Source organism: Electrophorus electricus, chromosome 10 (genome assembly GCF_041902795.1).
Source record: "Electrophorus electricus isolate QZ-2024a chromosome 10, ASM4190279v1, whole genome shotgun sequence".
NCBI lineage: Eukaryota > Metazoa > Chordata > Actinopteri > Gymnotiformes > Gymnotidae > Electrophorus > Electrophorus electricus.
This window is the reverse complement of record NC_137506.1, coordinates 16,298,277-16,315,285: the sequence shown is the minus strand read 5'-3', so window position 1 is coordinate 16,315,285 and position 17,009 is coordinate 16,298,277. Positions and strand designations below refer to the sequence as shown.

The window sequence follows — 17,009 nt, the reverse complement described above, 5'->3', positions numbered from 1 at the left end:
ACCTCAGCATTTTCAAAGTTTCTGAAATTTTCTGGTCGGTCTGACGTTCGTGTCCGCTCCGGACTTTAATTGAACGTGAGTAACCGGCGGATGCAACCATCATCCGCTCACCAGCAGCCGACAGAGTGTGACGTCTGCGAGTGAGGCAACCAATGGCGTTTCGACAATGAGCCGATGTTTATAAAGCCTGGGTATCAATGTGCTCGCACTCTGGAGTTTGACTGCAGGGTTGAGGCCGGGAAACCTGAAGCGAGTAAGGTTTTTATTCAGCAACTTCCATATCCGTGTTGGAGAAGTAGCACAAAATATCAATCTTGGGCGACAATGCAGCGCTCTAAACTGAAACAGATCAATCAAAGCGTAAACGATGCATCGGCGACCCACGACAGTTCAATAAATGGACATTTTGAGGGCAAAGCGAAGATTGCCAAGTGGGCCGTACTATCTAAAGATGCAACTGGTGAAACGAGCAGTAGTCAGCCGTCCTCTGTCATAGAAAGCTGGAAGGAAGCGCGCACTCGAAGTGTAGAAGACAACGAGATGAGTCTGCCAAGTATCGCCGCTGCTTATAGCACGATCCTCAGGGGACTCGGAGAAGATCCCGAGAGACAGGGGTTACTAAAAACACCCTGGAGGGCAGCCACGGCCATGCAGTTCTTCACAAAAGGGTATCAGGAGCAAATAATAGGTGAGTGCTGAATTAACGCATGGCAAGCGCTCGAGACCAGTGTCCGGTACTTTATATAGTGATAATGTGTGCTTTTCTAAGGAAGGGAGAGTTTATGAAGCGAACTTTCCAAAAGATCACAGACAATAGGATGTTAAGGCTGGAACCATCTGGTTCATTTATTTATTCCGGGTCTCATATTTTACAAACTTTTTTTGGGTAGCTTTGGGTTGACATGCTGTGTCCGTGCCTTGCCTAACACCGCTAGGTTAATTTTCCAGTTACTGTAAAAGGTTTCATATTTAAGGAACAGAATCAGGAGATGTTCTTCATTGCTTTTGCATGTACTATCCCCATATTTTTTTCCTTCATTGCACTGTTTTTATTCCCTTACCACTTACACGTTTCTTTTGTTTTTAAGAGCTTTATGACAATTATTATTCGGGTATGACGACCTCCTGTATGGAAAAGTTGTCCCAACCCCCTAACATCTACATCTGACATCGGATCAGATGGCTTAGATTAGAGGCTGATGAGAACACTGCACGTGCTTGTGCGTCGCGAGGCCGTATTGCTGGCCGCATAATTGTGTGTGTTGTAAGTGGTTGAATCAGGATGCTGCCATCTCTCAGTGTTACCCCCAAGCCGCGCAAAATACATCTGGCGCTGGTTTGGCCTGCCCTTTTACAACCCTTGCAGAATGCGTTAGAATACTTTCCTTTGCAAAAACGAGGATGGCGCGCTTATTCTCCAATAGTTTAGTGCCCACGTTAACCTTTAGCCTAGTGGGGAAGCACGAGATGGCACACCTTCATGATAAAGTAATGGTAGCAAGGTATATTCTGAAGTACTCTTTATCTGGTGTGTGATTGGCTGGAACGGTTACCACCCCCTTCACTGACATTGAACTTTGTAGAAAAGACAAATTTCGTCAAGATTTTTTGAGTAGTTCAAAACGCATCATTTTGTTGTATTACATATATATCACCACACACACACACACGCGCGCGCGCGTGTGTAATACAACAAAATGATGCGTGTGTGTGTGTGTGGTATTGGATAAATCAGAAAGTGAGTGTAAGACCTGCCTGTGGGAGATCTGTTTGTAAGATGTAATAAAACTGTATACGAACTGTTACCTGCTGGATGGCAGTCATAGTTGTAAAATGGAAAAATGAAAAAATTAGCAGGAAACAGCCAATCATACTTCTTGTTTTCTCTTCATTTCTTATGGGAGGTCAGGGTTTAGAGCACATTAGGACAAGTTAGAACAGCACTGCTTTGGTCTGGAGAGGTTTCTCAGTGGTGGCTCTATAAAAACCCAGCTAATGATGTACAGCTTTTGTTCAGATGGGGTTAAGTGTGGGATTAATTAGTTTCCTCAATATATAAATATTTATATTTATTTTTTCACTTGATATTATTTTTGTTCCCCTTATTAATGAAAGCTTAGTGTTTTAGTGAATGATTATCAAATTGTATGTTTTCTTGTTTGAAATACATTAAAAACTACATCTTGTATGAGGTAAGCATTTGAAAATATTGCAAATAAATTAGTATTAAATACTATTACTATGCTGACAACTTCTATCAGATCCCAGAGTTTGTTAGATCAAATAAAAATACATGCACAGCATTCTTCCTCTCCACAGAGTGAATATGTGGCCTCTCACATTAACACATAATATGGTTAATTTATTTGTAGAGCCAAATAAAAAAATGGATAATACTTTTCTAACTACAAGTTCATTTTGTTTCACTGTTGCTGAAGGCTGGGGGGATGCTGGGCCTTTTATCTGAGGCAGTGCTTGAGGGTTCGCCCATCTCACTGGCTCTCAGATCCAAAGACCCACTCGTTCACAACCCCACAATTTGAGTAGAGGGGTTTCCATAGCGACTCATTTTCTTTGACGTGTCTGCGTTTGCGTTTGCTTTTGTGTGTATAAGGCAGTTTGTTATATGTAATTGAGTATATGTTTTGTTTGTGAGGATGGCAACAGAGTTGAAAGATGACTTAGGGTGCTGCTGATTTGATTCCCTGGTCTTTTTGTTGGTAGCTGTGTGTTGCGAAAACCAGGTGTGTGTATGTTGTGTGTATGTTGTGTGTGTGTGTGTGTGTGTGCTCACATGTGAAGGAGGGGGTGTTCACAAAAGACCTGCCTGGTGACAGCTCGCTCTGAACAGCTGCTACCCTCAGGTCAAATTAAACTCTGAGGCTCCATTCAACTCCTAAATGTATCTGAAACTGCTTATAAACAGTAGACACACATACACACTCTCAACATTTCCTGGTAGACTAACCAGAGACAACACTTCTGTTACACTGTATTTACTTGAATTGGAAAAGTGTCAGAAATTAGGATCAGTGACTTGTTACTGAAATCTTCTGACTGATGTGTACTTGTAAAATGAGCAGGTTTATTGGATTTCAGGTGTTTACTAACACATTTAGCAGTTTCTGACCTTTCTCTATGAGGAATGCAACCAAACTGTCTCATCACGTTTTGTTGGTTTAATACTGTGGTTTGTTTTCCTGCACTTACTGGATGCACTTGATGCCATATTGATCATAGCCATGATAATAGACTCAGAATCAATATACCTGTAACAACAGGACCCTGTCACAGTGACAAGCCACAAATAACCAACCCCCCACTACCTGAAACCCAGAAGCAACAAGTCTCACTCAGTTTGTCATGTTTCCACGGAAACTTTCCTGTGGCCAAGAGATAGGGAGTCAGGAAATTAAAAAGCCCATGAGAGAAAAGAGAGCATCTTGTCATGGCTAGATAAAGCAGGATATATTTGAGCATTGATATGAACCCATAGAGAACAACAGCGAAGTACTGGCACACATATAATTACTTTTTTTTTCAAAGTCAGAGATGTGATGTCCTTGGGATGCGTGTCTAACCAGGTTGAGAGCTCAAGTTTAATCCTGGTCATTTTTACTGTGTTTGCTCTCTTCAGATGTTCTAAACGATGCCATTTTCGATGAGGACCACGATGAAATGGTGATTGTGAAGGACATTGACATGTTCTCCATGTGCGAACACCATCTTGTTCCTATCTTTGGGAGAGTAAGACACATTCACTCAGTTTGCCTCAGTTATCTTAGACAAGTAAATAAATAAATAATTAAATGAATCAGGTTAATTGATATTTTAGATATTTATTTATTTATTTGTAAAGAGAATATGCAGATATGTCTTTACTTGTTTTTCTCTCAGTACCAGTGTGTTGACCGCACTTCACCACTTCGACCTTACCAAGACAAACAGCCTATGCCACCCACGGTGTTTTGAGTGTGTGCAGTGTGTTTCTAGGGCGGGGAAAAAAATTATCTTACATCTTGAAGAAAGTTCCTGCTACGATACTGTCAGTGACAAAGCGATTAGCTATTTGCCGCAATTAACTTCCACCGGGAAAGTTGCGAATACAGGTGCGCGAGCTGGAACCTCGCGACTGAGATGCGCGCGACACGTGGGCCAACTTTAATGGTCTGGTTTGACATTTAGCACTTTCCTGTGGTACCCGTCACAGCAGGTGTCTGCCATTTAAGACAAAAGCCATGCAATCATTCCCTTTCACGGCGCAAATGGTTTGTGATGACATAACTAGCCATTGATCGCACACACAAAGTGTGTTTGTCTTTTTTTTTTTTTTTTTTTAATACTACTTGCGATTTAACGCTAGTTTGTCAGATGCTGTCCGAGGGCGGCCGCTTCCTGTCGCGTCTGCCGCTGACAGCTTTTATCCTCTCTCATCTCTACACATCGCCGCTTCCGTAACGGCATAACGGCTGACCAACCCCTTATATAAAGGTGCTTTTTATCCCCCATTTTCACCGATCGCGAATATTCATCTGCCGGATAAACGATCCAACCCTCTCAGCGTCACGCTCAACTTATGACGGCAACGATGCTAACGTTATGTTCCTTAACCTGCAGTGTTTAAAACCGCAGAAAGGCCTCGATCTCTCTATGCAGCCTAGTCTCTTCGATGTTTTTGTGGACGTATAAATGCGTTTTAGAGAATGTCAAGCGGAATTAGCAGGGGCTTGGTAGGTAAAGATTGAGCGCTCACTGAAACTCCCTTCATGTGTGTTTATCACATCCAAACACTCGTACACTGGGAGGGGGGGTTGAGAAGAGGAAAATCCTTGCATGCGTGTTACAGCTGCCCTTTCTCTTGGTTGGCTTCATCAAATTGTTGTTGACATTTGAGTGCAGCAGTGGAGTGGCGCTCCAGCTCGGGGGCAGAGGATGGAGGTGGTGGAGGTCTGGGCAATGCTGGGCACACAGCTACTTATAAGAACAGATTTCTTTCTCTCTGCCCCCTCCTCATTTCTCTTTCCATAGTTTCTATTCTTCTTTCAGTCTTCATATATAAATGTCCACCCCTTAACCACCTAGAGTACCAATTGCCGAATCCTAAACTCATAATAACGGATGACCATGTGTCCATTTAGTATTATTGGTTAATTTTTCTATTTATAATTTTTATAATACTATAATGGCATATTTATAATTGACTCATACATTACTCTAGGCAGTTTAGCGTAAATACTCATTGTTTCATAAACTCAGTTTGATTAATGAGCCTTGTGTTTGGTTGTCTATAGGTCCACATAGGTTACCTTCCAAACAAAAGGGTACTTGGTCTGAGCAAACTCGCAAGGTAAGTCATCAGCACACATGGGACTCTGCCATTGTACCTGGATATAAACTATAACTAACTCCATACTGCTGGTGTATCTGGATACAGACTATCACTAACTCCATACTGCTGGTGTATCTGGATACAGACTATCACTAATTCCGTACCACTAGTGTATCTACTGCCATTTACATTTCACTGAAGTTCACCTGCACTCCAAATGGGGTTTTTGTGCATCTCCTTTTCTAGTTATACAGGTCTTGCTGCTGTTTTAATGTGGCCGGGCATTAGAGTGCAAAGCCATTATACATTGTAATGAATCCTGCATAAGCCAGGCTATAGTCACTGTGGCAAATATACTAAACCTCAGTCTGACACCCCTGACACCCTCATTATTTTTATGTCAGGATGCTCCAGAGCAGCATACATACAGGTGCATGCATGCTTGCGTACCTGACTATGCACGTGCATATGTGCGTAAGAGTGTGAGCAACAATAAGAAGATTAGCTACAATGTAAAAGTGACTGAGAACAGGGTGATCCTATCTGTCCTCAATACCCAAGGCTTAACCCCTCCTCTAACAATACATCACCATAATACTACACTGGCGTCACACACAATGCTGTGGACCCCTCTGAAGTAGGCACCAGCAACAGGTTTACTATCAAGCTTGACCAAGAGACACACACACACGCGTGCACACACACACACAATAGATGACGGTGATAGGTGGCTAGTGTTGCCAGGGATATACATTTTATTAATAAACATGTCCAGCATGGTGAATGTACTTCTAAAAATGATTTCTTTATAAAAATGCCTTAAGTGTTTCTTTTGCTGTGTGTCCCTTCTGTTCCAGGATTGTTGAGATATACAGCAGGAGACTGCAAGGTAGCCTCTTCCTTTTTTAGACTCAGACTCTCAAACTCATTGCTCAGACTGATTTGTCTGGTATCACTCTAGTTTTGTTTTACTGTCTATTCCTTTGCTGTCCTTTCATACTGTTACATCTAACATACTGACCAAAGATCAATATGTTGTCTCTGCCTGATTTTGCTTGTTTATTTTTTCTGATCTAGTTCAGGAGCGATTGACCAAACAGATTGCAGTTGCTATTACGGAGGCTTTACAGCCTGCCGGAGTTGGAGTGGTCGTCGAGGCAACGTATGAGCGCTCTTATACTCACTGCTAACAAGACATAGGCACTGTAGATGTATTCTATGCTATTAGTGTTAGCAATTTTGATAACTTAGTAGTACTGACATTGTAATTGTAACTTTTTAATTTAGTAGTTACCAAATCAGAGTTGATTTGTAATTTGTTTGATGGGTTAAATGAGGTGTTTTAAATGAGAAACATCGCTCAGTGCTGTAGCCATGTCTGGAGTCTCTCCCAGCAATCCTAGGTGTTGGTGCTCGTTGTGTTTGTAAGCATCGTTGCTGCCTTCTGTTCTGCAGTCACATGTGCATGGTGATGAGAGGCGTGCAGAAGATGAACAGTAAGACGGTGACCAGCGCGATGCTGGGGGTGTTCCGTGAGGACCCCAAGACTCGGGATGAGTTCCTCACCCTGATCCGCAGTTGAGAAGAGCTGGCAAGAGCTCAGTCCGGCTCCGCCCACCACCCTGCCCACCACACCCACTGCCACACCCCCCTCCCCAGCTCCTCCCAGACCTTTTCACCAAACACATCACTTACTAGATCCGAGTCATAGGTAAAGCAGCGTTTAGCTGAAACACTGCTGCTATGGAACATCTGCTCCTGCCAAACCAACACATCAACCTGTGAGATAAGGGAGTTACCTCAGCAAAACCATCTCTCCTAGTCTTTTAACGCGTTTGTGGGAGTGGGGAGGGTGTGTGAAGTATTGTGTGCATTTGTGTGCATGTTCACCAGTTTGTGCATTGTGAATCCAGCAGGGTCTTGTGTTGCGCGATTTGTCACGTGATAGATTTTACCGAGGGACCACTGAAGTTTGACTCATGGGTCTCTGATGAAAAAAAAAATCCGGCATCACCAGCTATGTTTTTATTGTAATATGAGACCATGTTTTACTTATCTGACAAATAATCTATTTTAAGCATTTGTGATTAGACTTATAGCCATAGCAGTCAAGCCAAAGGAAATCCAACCAACACTGTTTTATTCCACATTATTAAATGTGCTGCATTTGTAATTTCAACACCACCAGAATCACAGTGTAATTTTCAGGCACCATTCGGAGCAAGCGGAAAAAGCTGAAGTGATTACAGTGATGGCACATTTGAGTAACTGTAATTCTCATGTGAAGACTTCACTTTTGTGAAGATTAAAAAAAAAAAATAATTGGCATCACTGAAAAATGTATTCAGGCAGTGCTGATGTTTTGTCATGCCATGTTGTTGTGTCAAGTGCATATTGTGTCTATCGTGACATCACAGCTCCAACCTCATGACAAATGCATTAATTTCCGATCACTGCCCAAAGTATTTCTTGATCGGGACAATTGAAGAACCTCCTGAGTGACAAACACCCTGTTGCATGCTGTTAGATTAGTGATACTCTGGGCCTTGAAATGTGCTGTATTAATGACTATAGATGTTTCTGCTCTGATTTTTTCTGCATGGAAAAGGGACCAAAGTTCAAAGGTGCAGTTGAAGACTAAAAGTCTCAACTTTGATAGAAAACATATAACTATGCTGACAAATGTGTTCTTTGATATCGTAACATTGGTTGAGTGATCAGTCCATGTATTGACAGAAAATATTAAATCCTGCATTTTTAAGAAATGTATTTGTGTGTTCTTTTAGGTGTAAGTAATATTTCCAAGTGTGTAATGTGTTGAATGATTTTTGAATTGGAGATAGTCTTGGCTTTCATCAAAAATGTGGGCTTAAAGAAAACCTCACAAATTACTGCACCAATGTGAAGAAATCCAGAGGAAATATATTTGTTTCTTAATAGAATTTGCCTTTTGCAATATAAATACTGTATTTCTTATTTACATTATATATATATATATATATATATATATATATATATATATATTTTTTTTTTTTTTTTTTTTTTTGTTTACATCACCTAGAAGAGAAATTCTGTTTGTTTTGTGTTTTAAATTACACATTTAGTATAATCAGAAAGGCAAACCATGGTTTACAGTGCATTTGTGTGTTATGGACCTGTAACTAGAACAGGAAACAAGCACTTAATATTAAAGCCCTAGTATCATTTGTGTGGCCTTCTTCACAAGGATTCAGGAGCCAACAATTTACAGTGTCAATTTAAAGCAACTAATGTTTTGTCATTTAAACTTAATAAATTGTGTTTAAAAATGCTTGAATAAATTCTTATTCATTGACCTAATGGCTGGGCCATCGCACTGGCAGGAGACTTTAGGATTGGTATGAATTTTTAGCTTGTGTTTCTTCAGGACTTTTATTTTTAAATGAACAACCAGTAGACAGGCAAACGTTCTTGTACCAGTTTTTTTTTCCCCCTCTCTCTCTCTCTCTCTCTCTCTCTCTTTTTTTTAAGAATGCAAACAATTAATCTAAAATTGACTACTGGATTAAAACTTTTGTCTAACCATTTTACAGTTTAAAAAAACAAAAACAGTTCACTGGAAGGCTTTGAACATATCTTAAAAATGTTTAAAACACTGCAATATTTTTGGGAAACCTCTCTCTTCCTAGAGGCCCTTCCTTGTTACACACGCTTCCTGCTAACTCTTCACAGCCGAGCAGGAAGTAGGCCAACTACAAGGGAGTCTCCAAAGCCACAAAACCACAGACTTCAGAATGATTCAGCATTCTTTCATTTCTAGACTGAGGCTTGCCCCTTTGCAGCGCAAATCTGATTCAGCACCGCTGATTGGTTTAAATGGAGAGGAAGCTGTAGGTTACTGATTGGTTTAAACAGAGGGGAGGATGTAGATTCCTCACTGTGCTGTGGTTGCAGCTGTATTTGAGAAATTAGACTACTTCCATCCAATTAAATCCCAACTGGTTTGAAACAAACTGCCCCCAGACTAATCCTTTTTGAAAAGTTATTCTTTAATACTTCTTGTCTGTGGTTATTACAAAGATGTCAAGCATTGAACACAGACTCCACAAAATAAACAACAAACATTCTCTTGACAGAAAAAAAAGCTCATGCATACAGTACACATTGTATGTCCCATCTCAACATGTACGTACACACACACACACACACACACACACACACACACACACACGGCCCTACTGAAATCATTAGCCAGCCACACCAGTTAGGCTCACGCTGGATTCAAATTCAACAAGTTCTTCTTTTGACTGAAGACAGTTTCAGAGGCAAACTTCTTTAATGAAGTTGATTTGTAGAGGTCCCCCGCGTCTCCTTCTTCAGGGCTATATTAGAACTGTGATTTTTGACGTACTTCTCACAGGAAAAAGAATTAAAGAAAAGAAGAAAAAAAAAACCTCTGATGAAGTTTGTCAAGTTGCAGCATTTTCTGAAATGAGACCTGTACAAAATTACATGACATTCCACTTCATTTCTCTTACAAACAAGCACACACACACACCCCCACACACACACACACCTGTTTGTTCTACAGACAAGTTCATCATGACTTCATATCAGCACTGAAAGTACCTAGAGTACTGAACAGACAACAGCAAGAAGAGGACATGCTCCTTTTCCCCCCTGCACAAACCCAGAACATTTCTAAAATCATACAGAGCTTGTGACTGCTGTTCAGCACTTTGACAGGCGATGCGTCCGGCCTTGCCATCACCACTACATCTTTAAACACGTAGAAAATCCTTTACATTTCGAGTAAATATCCGCATTGGAAAAAAAGGCACTGCCATTTGTTATTCTAAATATGCTTTCCCAGCCTGTCATGCATTTCTAAAATATAAATTACTTTTTGTTTTTTCTTTATTTCCTTTTCTGTTTTTTTTCCCTTTAAACATATGATATTCTTTTAAAATATATATGTATATAATATATATGTAAGCCTGCAGTCAATACAGGACATCGGCTCTTGAGAATAACAAAAAGATCTTACGTAAGGACACAGTAACGCGGTATAGGATCCAGTATAGATGTAGGAGTTAAAAAATAAAAAGTATTATGCAATATAACCATGACGTACAAAGCAAGTTGAAAAAGAGGAGAAAAAAACTTAAAAACAAAACGGCTTCATTAATGCAATTCATTTCGGAATATGAAAAACGGCGGTTGTGCGTTAACCCTGCCGCAGCAGTCGCATGAAGCGTGCGAGGAGAAACACGAAATCCGAAGTCTTTGCTTGCGTGCATGCTGGTGACTGGAGGGACCACATTTAGAAGATGTGCCCTCATTCTCACCATGATCCCGCTTTCCGTTTCCACCGCTCGCCATTTTAAAACTACGTCCAGCCGCTTCTTCCGCAACCGGCGCCTGGAAATACGCAGTCCGCCCGAATCTTACAGCATCGCCTGAGGTCATGCGCTGAGGTTGTTAAAGTGAACATGATGCAAACAAAAATGAAAAAGCATCTGAGTAACAGAAATAATGAAACCCCACCAAGAAACTGGCTTTCAAATCAACGATTAAAAAGGGAACAAAGTGTTCAACATCGAGGCATAAACATCGCACCCTGCATTGTTCAACAAGCTATCTGGACACAGGATTTCCAGAACAGGCATTTACAGAGCAAGAAAATAAGAGGAAGAACAAAATCAAGTGATGACAAGAAAGGTTTTGAGATAAAAACAAAACACAAAAAACCCTCCCCACAAAAATAACTTGATATGTACTTATGGTTACCAGCCATAGCGAGTTAATACATATGGTATCTTAAATAATACATCTAATGAATACAACAACCTCTGTCACAATAATAGAAAAAAAGAATAAATAAAACGAATACCATTTTGTATTTGCTAATAGTATTTGTTCAAATGGCAGTGTTCAGTGGCTGCATTTACACTGTATGTATACAAAGGCACCATTCCAAGGAGACACAAGTGTAGGAAACACCCAAGAAGTCTCACAGTGGCTTACGAACTACACCAAACAGTCCTTCACAACATTCGTCACCGTTCCGTTACAGGTGAGTCACTCAAGGGAGAACAGTGGGCTGAATCTGCCACGGCGTAGAGAAGCTCCCTCACGTCATGAAAGCCAGTCGGTAAAACAATCTCATAACTCCTGCTTAGCCAAATCACTGCTCAGCCTACTCATCAAATGCAGCGTTTTTAAAAAGGCTGTTACATAGCATGCACAAGTCGAAGGCCTTCACAGATCAACGACTGTGTGTGTGTGTGTGTGTGTGTGTGTGTGTGTGTATAAAAAGGCACACAGTCCATGCGTTCCTGTCTCTTGCCCTTTTCATTTGACATTAATGCAGTATCGCTGTTATGAAGAGTAGCAGAGTGCCTCTTTAACCTACACGGACTGCCGTTCTTCTTCAGCTCTGTGTGTCTTAGTATCTTCGGGCGGGATACAGGCTGAGGTGTGGCTGAAGGTGAAATCACCAGCCCATGAGTGAGTGACTAGTGTTCCACAGTGCTGCTTGCTGGAAATCGACGACAGGTCAGAGGACCACGGTGGGTGGTAATGGGTTTAGTGTCGCTGTAGAAACGCTGCTTCCAGATCTATGATGTGTGTTCCGTCTAGAGTAGGTCTCCACGTGCCCCACTGCTGAAGCTCTGCTTGCCAACCGTGCTGCTAAGGAGGGTCTATTGCACATATTACCACTTACTTTTGGGGTTTCACAGCACCAAGTGCAGGACAAAGAGGAAATAATGAAACAAAAAACAACAAAACAGTATATACCCCCATTTAAGGACTTCAAACTGACCAAAAAGATTTTAAAAAAAAGAACTCTACTAAAACAAAAACAAACAAAAAACAAAAACACCTTTTTACATTTCTAATCAAAAACCCTTTCCATGCATAAAACCAAGCGTGAAAGGGTCCTCAAGTGTAATAGTCACAAAGTGGCAGAGAATAATGTCAGACTAAAGAGCTTATTCCACATTGTATAACCTACAAATTTATATACTTGGCACAATTACCTAACAGTTTATATTAAGACAACACAGAAAGAAAAAAAAGAAAATAATTTCACTCAACTGCAGCTCAAAGGGCTGGTTTTCCAGATGTTAGATGAATCTGAGTCTTGGACTAGTTTATTCTGTATATGGGCATTCTCTGCTGAAGATCCTCGAATGTAGTACTAGTCTTAGGCTGTGTCTAGAGATCAAACAAAAAGTTAAAATATGCAGTTGCATTTTACAGCATCTGGCCACGAGGTGGCGCCATTCACCAAAAAGATCGTTCTCACTAATGGTACAACAAACCCTGTCTGCCACATTTCTGCAACTTCCCAGTCCAGCACTTTTTTTTTTTTTTTTTTTGTCATAACATGCACCACAAGGCAACGGCTATAAATGACTTCTGCTCTGACATAAGGAGGTCCAGTTAAGCCTTTTCACACCACATTCACCTTCCCTTCAAAACCTTCACAGGCAACATTCAAAAAGTCACAAACAGCACCAGTGTCCAATATCTTCTAATATTTCTGCTCCTGCAAGCTATCCGATACACAAGTAATCTCCCATGGACCCATGCCAAATCCCTCTGACCACAGACCACTTCACATTTTTTCAGCTCTGGCTTTCATATTCACTTGCTTTGCTGGCCTTTCTCCCAGAACGTTTGTTGAAACACGGCACCCACATCCAGCAACACTCCGGCCGTAGCCGGTCCTTCGGTCTGCCTGTATCCACTGACCTTGACGTCAGAGACCATTCACGACATTCCTGTGCTCTTTACCTACATCGCGTTTCGCATACATCCACCACCCAATGCCACAACGCTTACATCACTCTTCCCTTTTCCTCTCCCTGCTCCCGCTCTCCCCTTCCTTCCTCTTCTCGTTTCTCTTCTGACCCCTGACCCCTCCCTGCCACATCGTCTTCAAGTGTTCTCAAGCAGCTTCATAGCTAGCACGAGTCGCAGAAACCAAGGGGGGGGCAGGAAAAAACAAAAACAAACAAACAAACAAACAAATCAATTGCCAGCGTGTAAACCGATTGGTGACGATGTTGGAGTTGAGCCCCTTCTGCACGCTGCTATACTCCTGAAGTGCTCTGGTACCCTTAAGATCAGCGCTGTGTGTAAACGCCACAGTTTAGCGACTTGGAGGAGCTCCGATCCTCTGGCCAGGCAGCAGGGCTTGGCCGATGCTCTGCTCCCGCACTCTCCCGTGCGCTCCCATCCATGTCTCTCCTTCTTCTGCGGTGGGAGGAGGGGGCGGGGTCACTGCCACCTGACCACCCCTCCACTTTCATTTCCAACTATCCAGAGTCTATGTTACGGAAGTGCAGGGTTGGGATGCCACTCGGGTCATTCCTTTGACCACCAGTTCCTCTTCCTTAGTTCTTTTAAATTTATTTTGATTAACATTTATCATCATCTCCCAAGGTTTTGTCCACGCCTAATCTAAAAACAACCAACGCCCCCCCCCCCCAAAAAAACCCCTTGAAGTAGTCATCATAGAAGCTGCTTTGGAGCAGCCTTTCAGAAAATGGTTAATGGGCCTGTATAGCCACACCCACTAGCCATTATTGATGCTCTCATAGGCTGTGTGTTGGTGGGTAAGCTAGTGGAGGATGTTTAAGGACAGAAGGGGGCTTGTGACCTCAAGATAACCTGTCCCCCCCACCCCACTGCCAGCTCTGTCTCCCTGTACCTTGTCCTCTTCTCGCTCAGATAGTGGACGTCCTATCAACACCATCTAGAAACACACAGAACATACAACAGTGAATAACTCACCACTGCACTAATTACATATAATTAGTGTAAAAATGACTTTATTCCCTCTGTACAGCATTAACAATATCAAAGGGTCGTCTGTTCTCGTTTCCTTCGTATTTCCAAGCAAACGAACGAGCGTCCAAAATCCGTGAGGCAGACCACGTTACATCCTCTGGTGAGTCGTGACATCTTCCTTAGCTTCTAACTCAGTCAGGTCTGACTCTGCAATATGTGCACATTCAAACGACAAAGAGCGAGCAGACAGGCACAGCTGCATGGTGGAGCTGGGGGCGGGGCTCCGAGTGGGTGTGGCACAGGAACACTACTGGCTCTGTGAGAGCTGGGCCGGCAGTCGGCTGGGGCGGTTCTGAACTCACCGCGGATAGGGGCTGCCCGCCGGCCGCCTCGGTGCTCGGCGCTCACACAAAGCTGCGTTTGTGCGAGGTTGCGGTGCTGTACTGAGCGCCTCTGTCCGAGCCCCGCTCCACGCCCAGGTGGGAAAACACACCCTCTTTATGCAAAGGAAAGAAAAATCCACTCCACATGGGAATTGTGAACCGATCCCCACCTTTTTCCAACATTTTTTTTTTTTTTTAATAAACAGTCCCCAGTCACACCCACGGATGACCACAGCAGCTCTTTGGCTTCTGGAAAAGCAGACTGGATGTATTTGCCATGTTGTGAAGAACGACATATGCATTTCTTTTGCATTTTGTCATTACTGGTGCTCTTGGTTGAGGCTGTATCAGCAAGAAGTCACTGAGAATGTTTTGCTTAAAAAAATGCCAAAGGCAGAAAAGTACAGTCTGGGTATATAAATAAGTTTCTGATTGGTCATGGGAACATGGCTGCATTGTTTGACTTGAGCAAGGACACCAGACCAGCCCATTTAGCTGCTACAGAAAGCAGGTTTTACAGCATAATGGCCTAGTATTTGCTACTACCTCAGACTGTGTGTTTATTCACATTCCAAACTCCCATTTGGATCGGAGGCCATAGCAGACATTGGGCTATTCCAGTGTTTCCACTGCCTTACATGAACAGGGCCTCACAGGAGCACAGGCTGGGAGGGGGGGGCGACAAAAAACTTAAAATGTTTTAAGGCTTTTATTCTCTTTCGGGGTTTTATTTTCAGCTAAAACTAGGGAAATCATTCAAATATACCATTTTCCAAATTTTTATGGCACATAACCCATGAACATCTTTGGTCACTATCTGATTGTAATGCACATGGCAACAAATCCCATAATTGGTAAGTTTAAAGAGAAATTAGCAAGAACAAAAATGGCTTTAGAAAGCTGTGCAGAGTGCGTTAATGTTTACTTCACCTACAGGCATAAAAAATAAATATATATAATTAGGTGATACACAAAAGATAATGTAACATGGTCAATTAGACTCAAAACCTCAACTGTAAAAATCTTAGCACTTATTGGCCCAAACTTTAACCAGTGACCACTGCCTGATGGAACAGCATAACAGGACGTAACTGCACCTGTCCTCCCTCACCAAAAGAGGTTCTCTCATGGCCTTCTGCTGTTGGTAACGTGCAGAGCTATAGCACCGAGGTCACACGTTATGTCTGAAGTACGACACTTCACTGCAGAACGTTTTGCACAGCAATATAGGATGTTTTTAACTTTTGAATAAAAGATGCCCTCCTGAACGGCTTCCACACACTCGTGAGACTTGGAGGATCAATAGCAAAGGAGCTGTGAGTGTAGCGTCAAGGTGAGCTGACGCAGTCTTACCTCCCAGGGCGTGTTCAGTCATACTAAGGCAGAGAGACTCCAAGCGGTTATTAATATCCGGCTCAGTCACGGGAACCTGCAAATCTGTGAAGCGACAAAAATGCCATGGGAGACTGTTACCATCATCAAGGGCACCACAGACAGGCAGCATATCGGTAACATGTGAGACAGGGTGCCTGTACTGCGAAACTCCTGAGCGTAGCTCAGCCAAGCGGCACTGCATCAGTAGGTGTCAGTGTAAATGACCTGACGGCGCCTGACGGAATATACTGATTACCCTTCTCTTGTAAAGAGCTGTGGGGGATTGGTCAACTCATCCACTCAAACTCATAGAACATCTCCTCACATGTTCTATGGCTAGCTCGCTCTTACTTTTGTAACCCAACTGTAGGCGAGAAGGGCATTTGCATTACAATTGTACAGTAATATTCAAATAGCTCATTACATTTCGAATCCTGTGAAAAATGTTTAAGCCTCGATGTGGCAGCACTATAAACGGGTCCTCGGTGTTGATCTTGAAACGAGGAGGGTTTCCTGGCTTTATATCTTAAAGGGAAAGTTTACAGACTTTTCATGGAGCTTGTAGTGGTCCACCTCAGTGGGGTGCCCCTCTAGACAGGCTAGCCTGGAACCCAGCGGCCTGGAGCTGAGTCAGCCTGTCTGAAATCCCTCGTGGGGACAGCGAGCCGAGTTAGGCGCTCGCTGGGGGTACGGCACACTCCGCGGCCTATTTTTAGGTGCCCAAATCCTCTGAACCGCCCCCTGCTGCCACAGCACTCGTGCTCCTGTTTTCCTGGCCTTAATCAATCTGTTAATCTGACTAGGCTGTTGGGAAGGTGGGGAGGCCGATGTCAGTTTTAGCCCCGTGTTCTGGCCACAGTCCAGCCCCCAAAACACCAGGCAGCACGTGCAGAGCATGCAGGCATTACTCTGCAGTGCTGTCTCGGGAAAGGGTATGAGGGTGAGAGCGTGTGGGGGCAATTGACTACATGTTTTACTCTTTTCTAACTCAAACTGTTCCTCCACAAAACACGCACCCATACAGATTCGACCGCAGAGATGCAGCGTTTCGTACGCAAGACGACATGCTAGAGGAAGTCAGAGCTAACAGGCTGATGTCATTTTTTACGTTAGCAGCTGGTGAATGGAGCGACAGACTCTGC

At 42.7% G+C, this 17,009-nt stretch overlaps 2 protein-coding genes across 15 annotated transcripts in view; one reads left to right on the top strand and one right to left on the bottom strand.

Moving 5' to 3' along the window:
- Window positions 1–200: 200 nt before the first annotated feature.
- Window positions 201–8,375, top strand: gch1 (GTP cyclohydrolase 1). The gene is made up of 6 exons (XM_035532963.2): window positions 201–688; window positions 3,638–3,747; window positions 5,292–5,347; window positions 6,187–6,218; window positions 6,407–6,491; window positions 6,785–8,375. Exons 1-6 carry the CDS (start codon window positions 325–327, stop codon window positions 6,909–6,911), a joined length of 774 nt encoding a protein of 257 aa, XP_035388856.1. The 5' UTR covers window positions 201–324; the 3' UTR covers window positions 6,912–8,375.
- Window positions 8,376–9,336: 961 nt separating this feature from the next.
- samd4a (sterile alpha motif domain containing 4A) overlaps window positions 9,337–17,009 on the bottom strand; it is a 33,040-nt gene continuing 25,367 nt past the window's right edge. For 8 of the 14 annotated variants that reach the window (XM_081721042.1, XM_081721043.1, XM_081721044.1 and 5 more), the window contains 3 exons: window positions 15,847–15,930; window positions 14,473–14,606; window positions 9,337–14,075 (listed from right to left, as the gene is read on the bottom strand). In XM_081721042.1, the coding sequence (XP_081577168.1) occupies window positions 14,515–14,606; window positions 15,847–15,930 (176 nt within the window). In that variant the 3' untranslated portion in view covers window positions 9,337–14,075; window positions 14,473–14,514. The remainder of the gene's footprint in view (window positions 14,076–14,472; window positions 14,607–15,846; window positions 15,931–17,009) is intronic. The other 6 variants (XM_035532561.2, XM_035532560.2, XM_081721034.1 and 3 more) reach the window with 4 other exon arrangements.

What these genes read in the sequence shown, in the direction of transcription:
- gch1 (XM_035532963.2), top strand. Translation starts at nt 325, where the DNA reads ATGCAGCGCTCTAAACTGAAACAGATCAATCAAAGCGTAAACGATGCA. An exon ending in GGTCTGAGCAAACTCGCAAG is followed by an intron (nt 5,348 to 6,186) that starts GTAAGTCATCAG and finishes CTTCTGTTCCAG; the next exon opens with GATTGTTGAGATATACAGCA. An exon ending in ATACAGCAGGAGACTGCAAG is followed by an intron (nt 6,219 to 6,406) that starts GTAGCCTCTTCC and finishes TTTCTGATCTAG; the next exon opens with TTCAGGAGCGATTGACCAAA.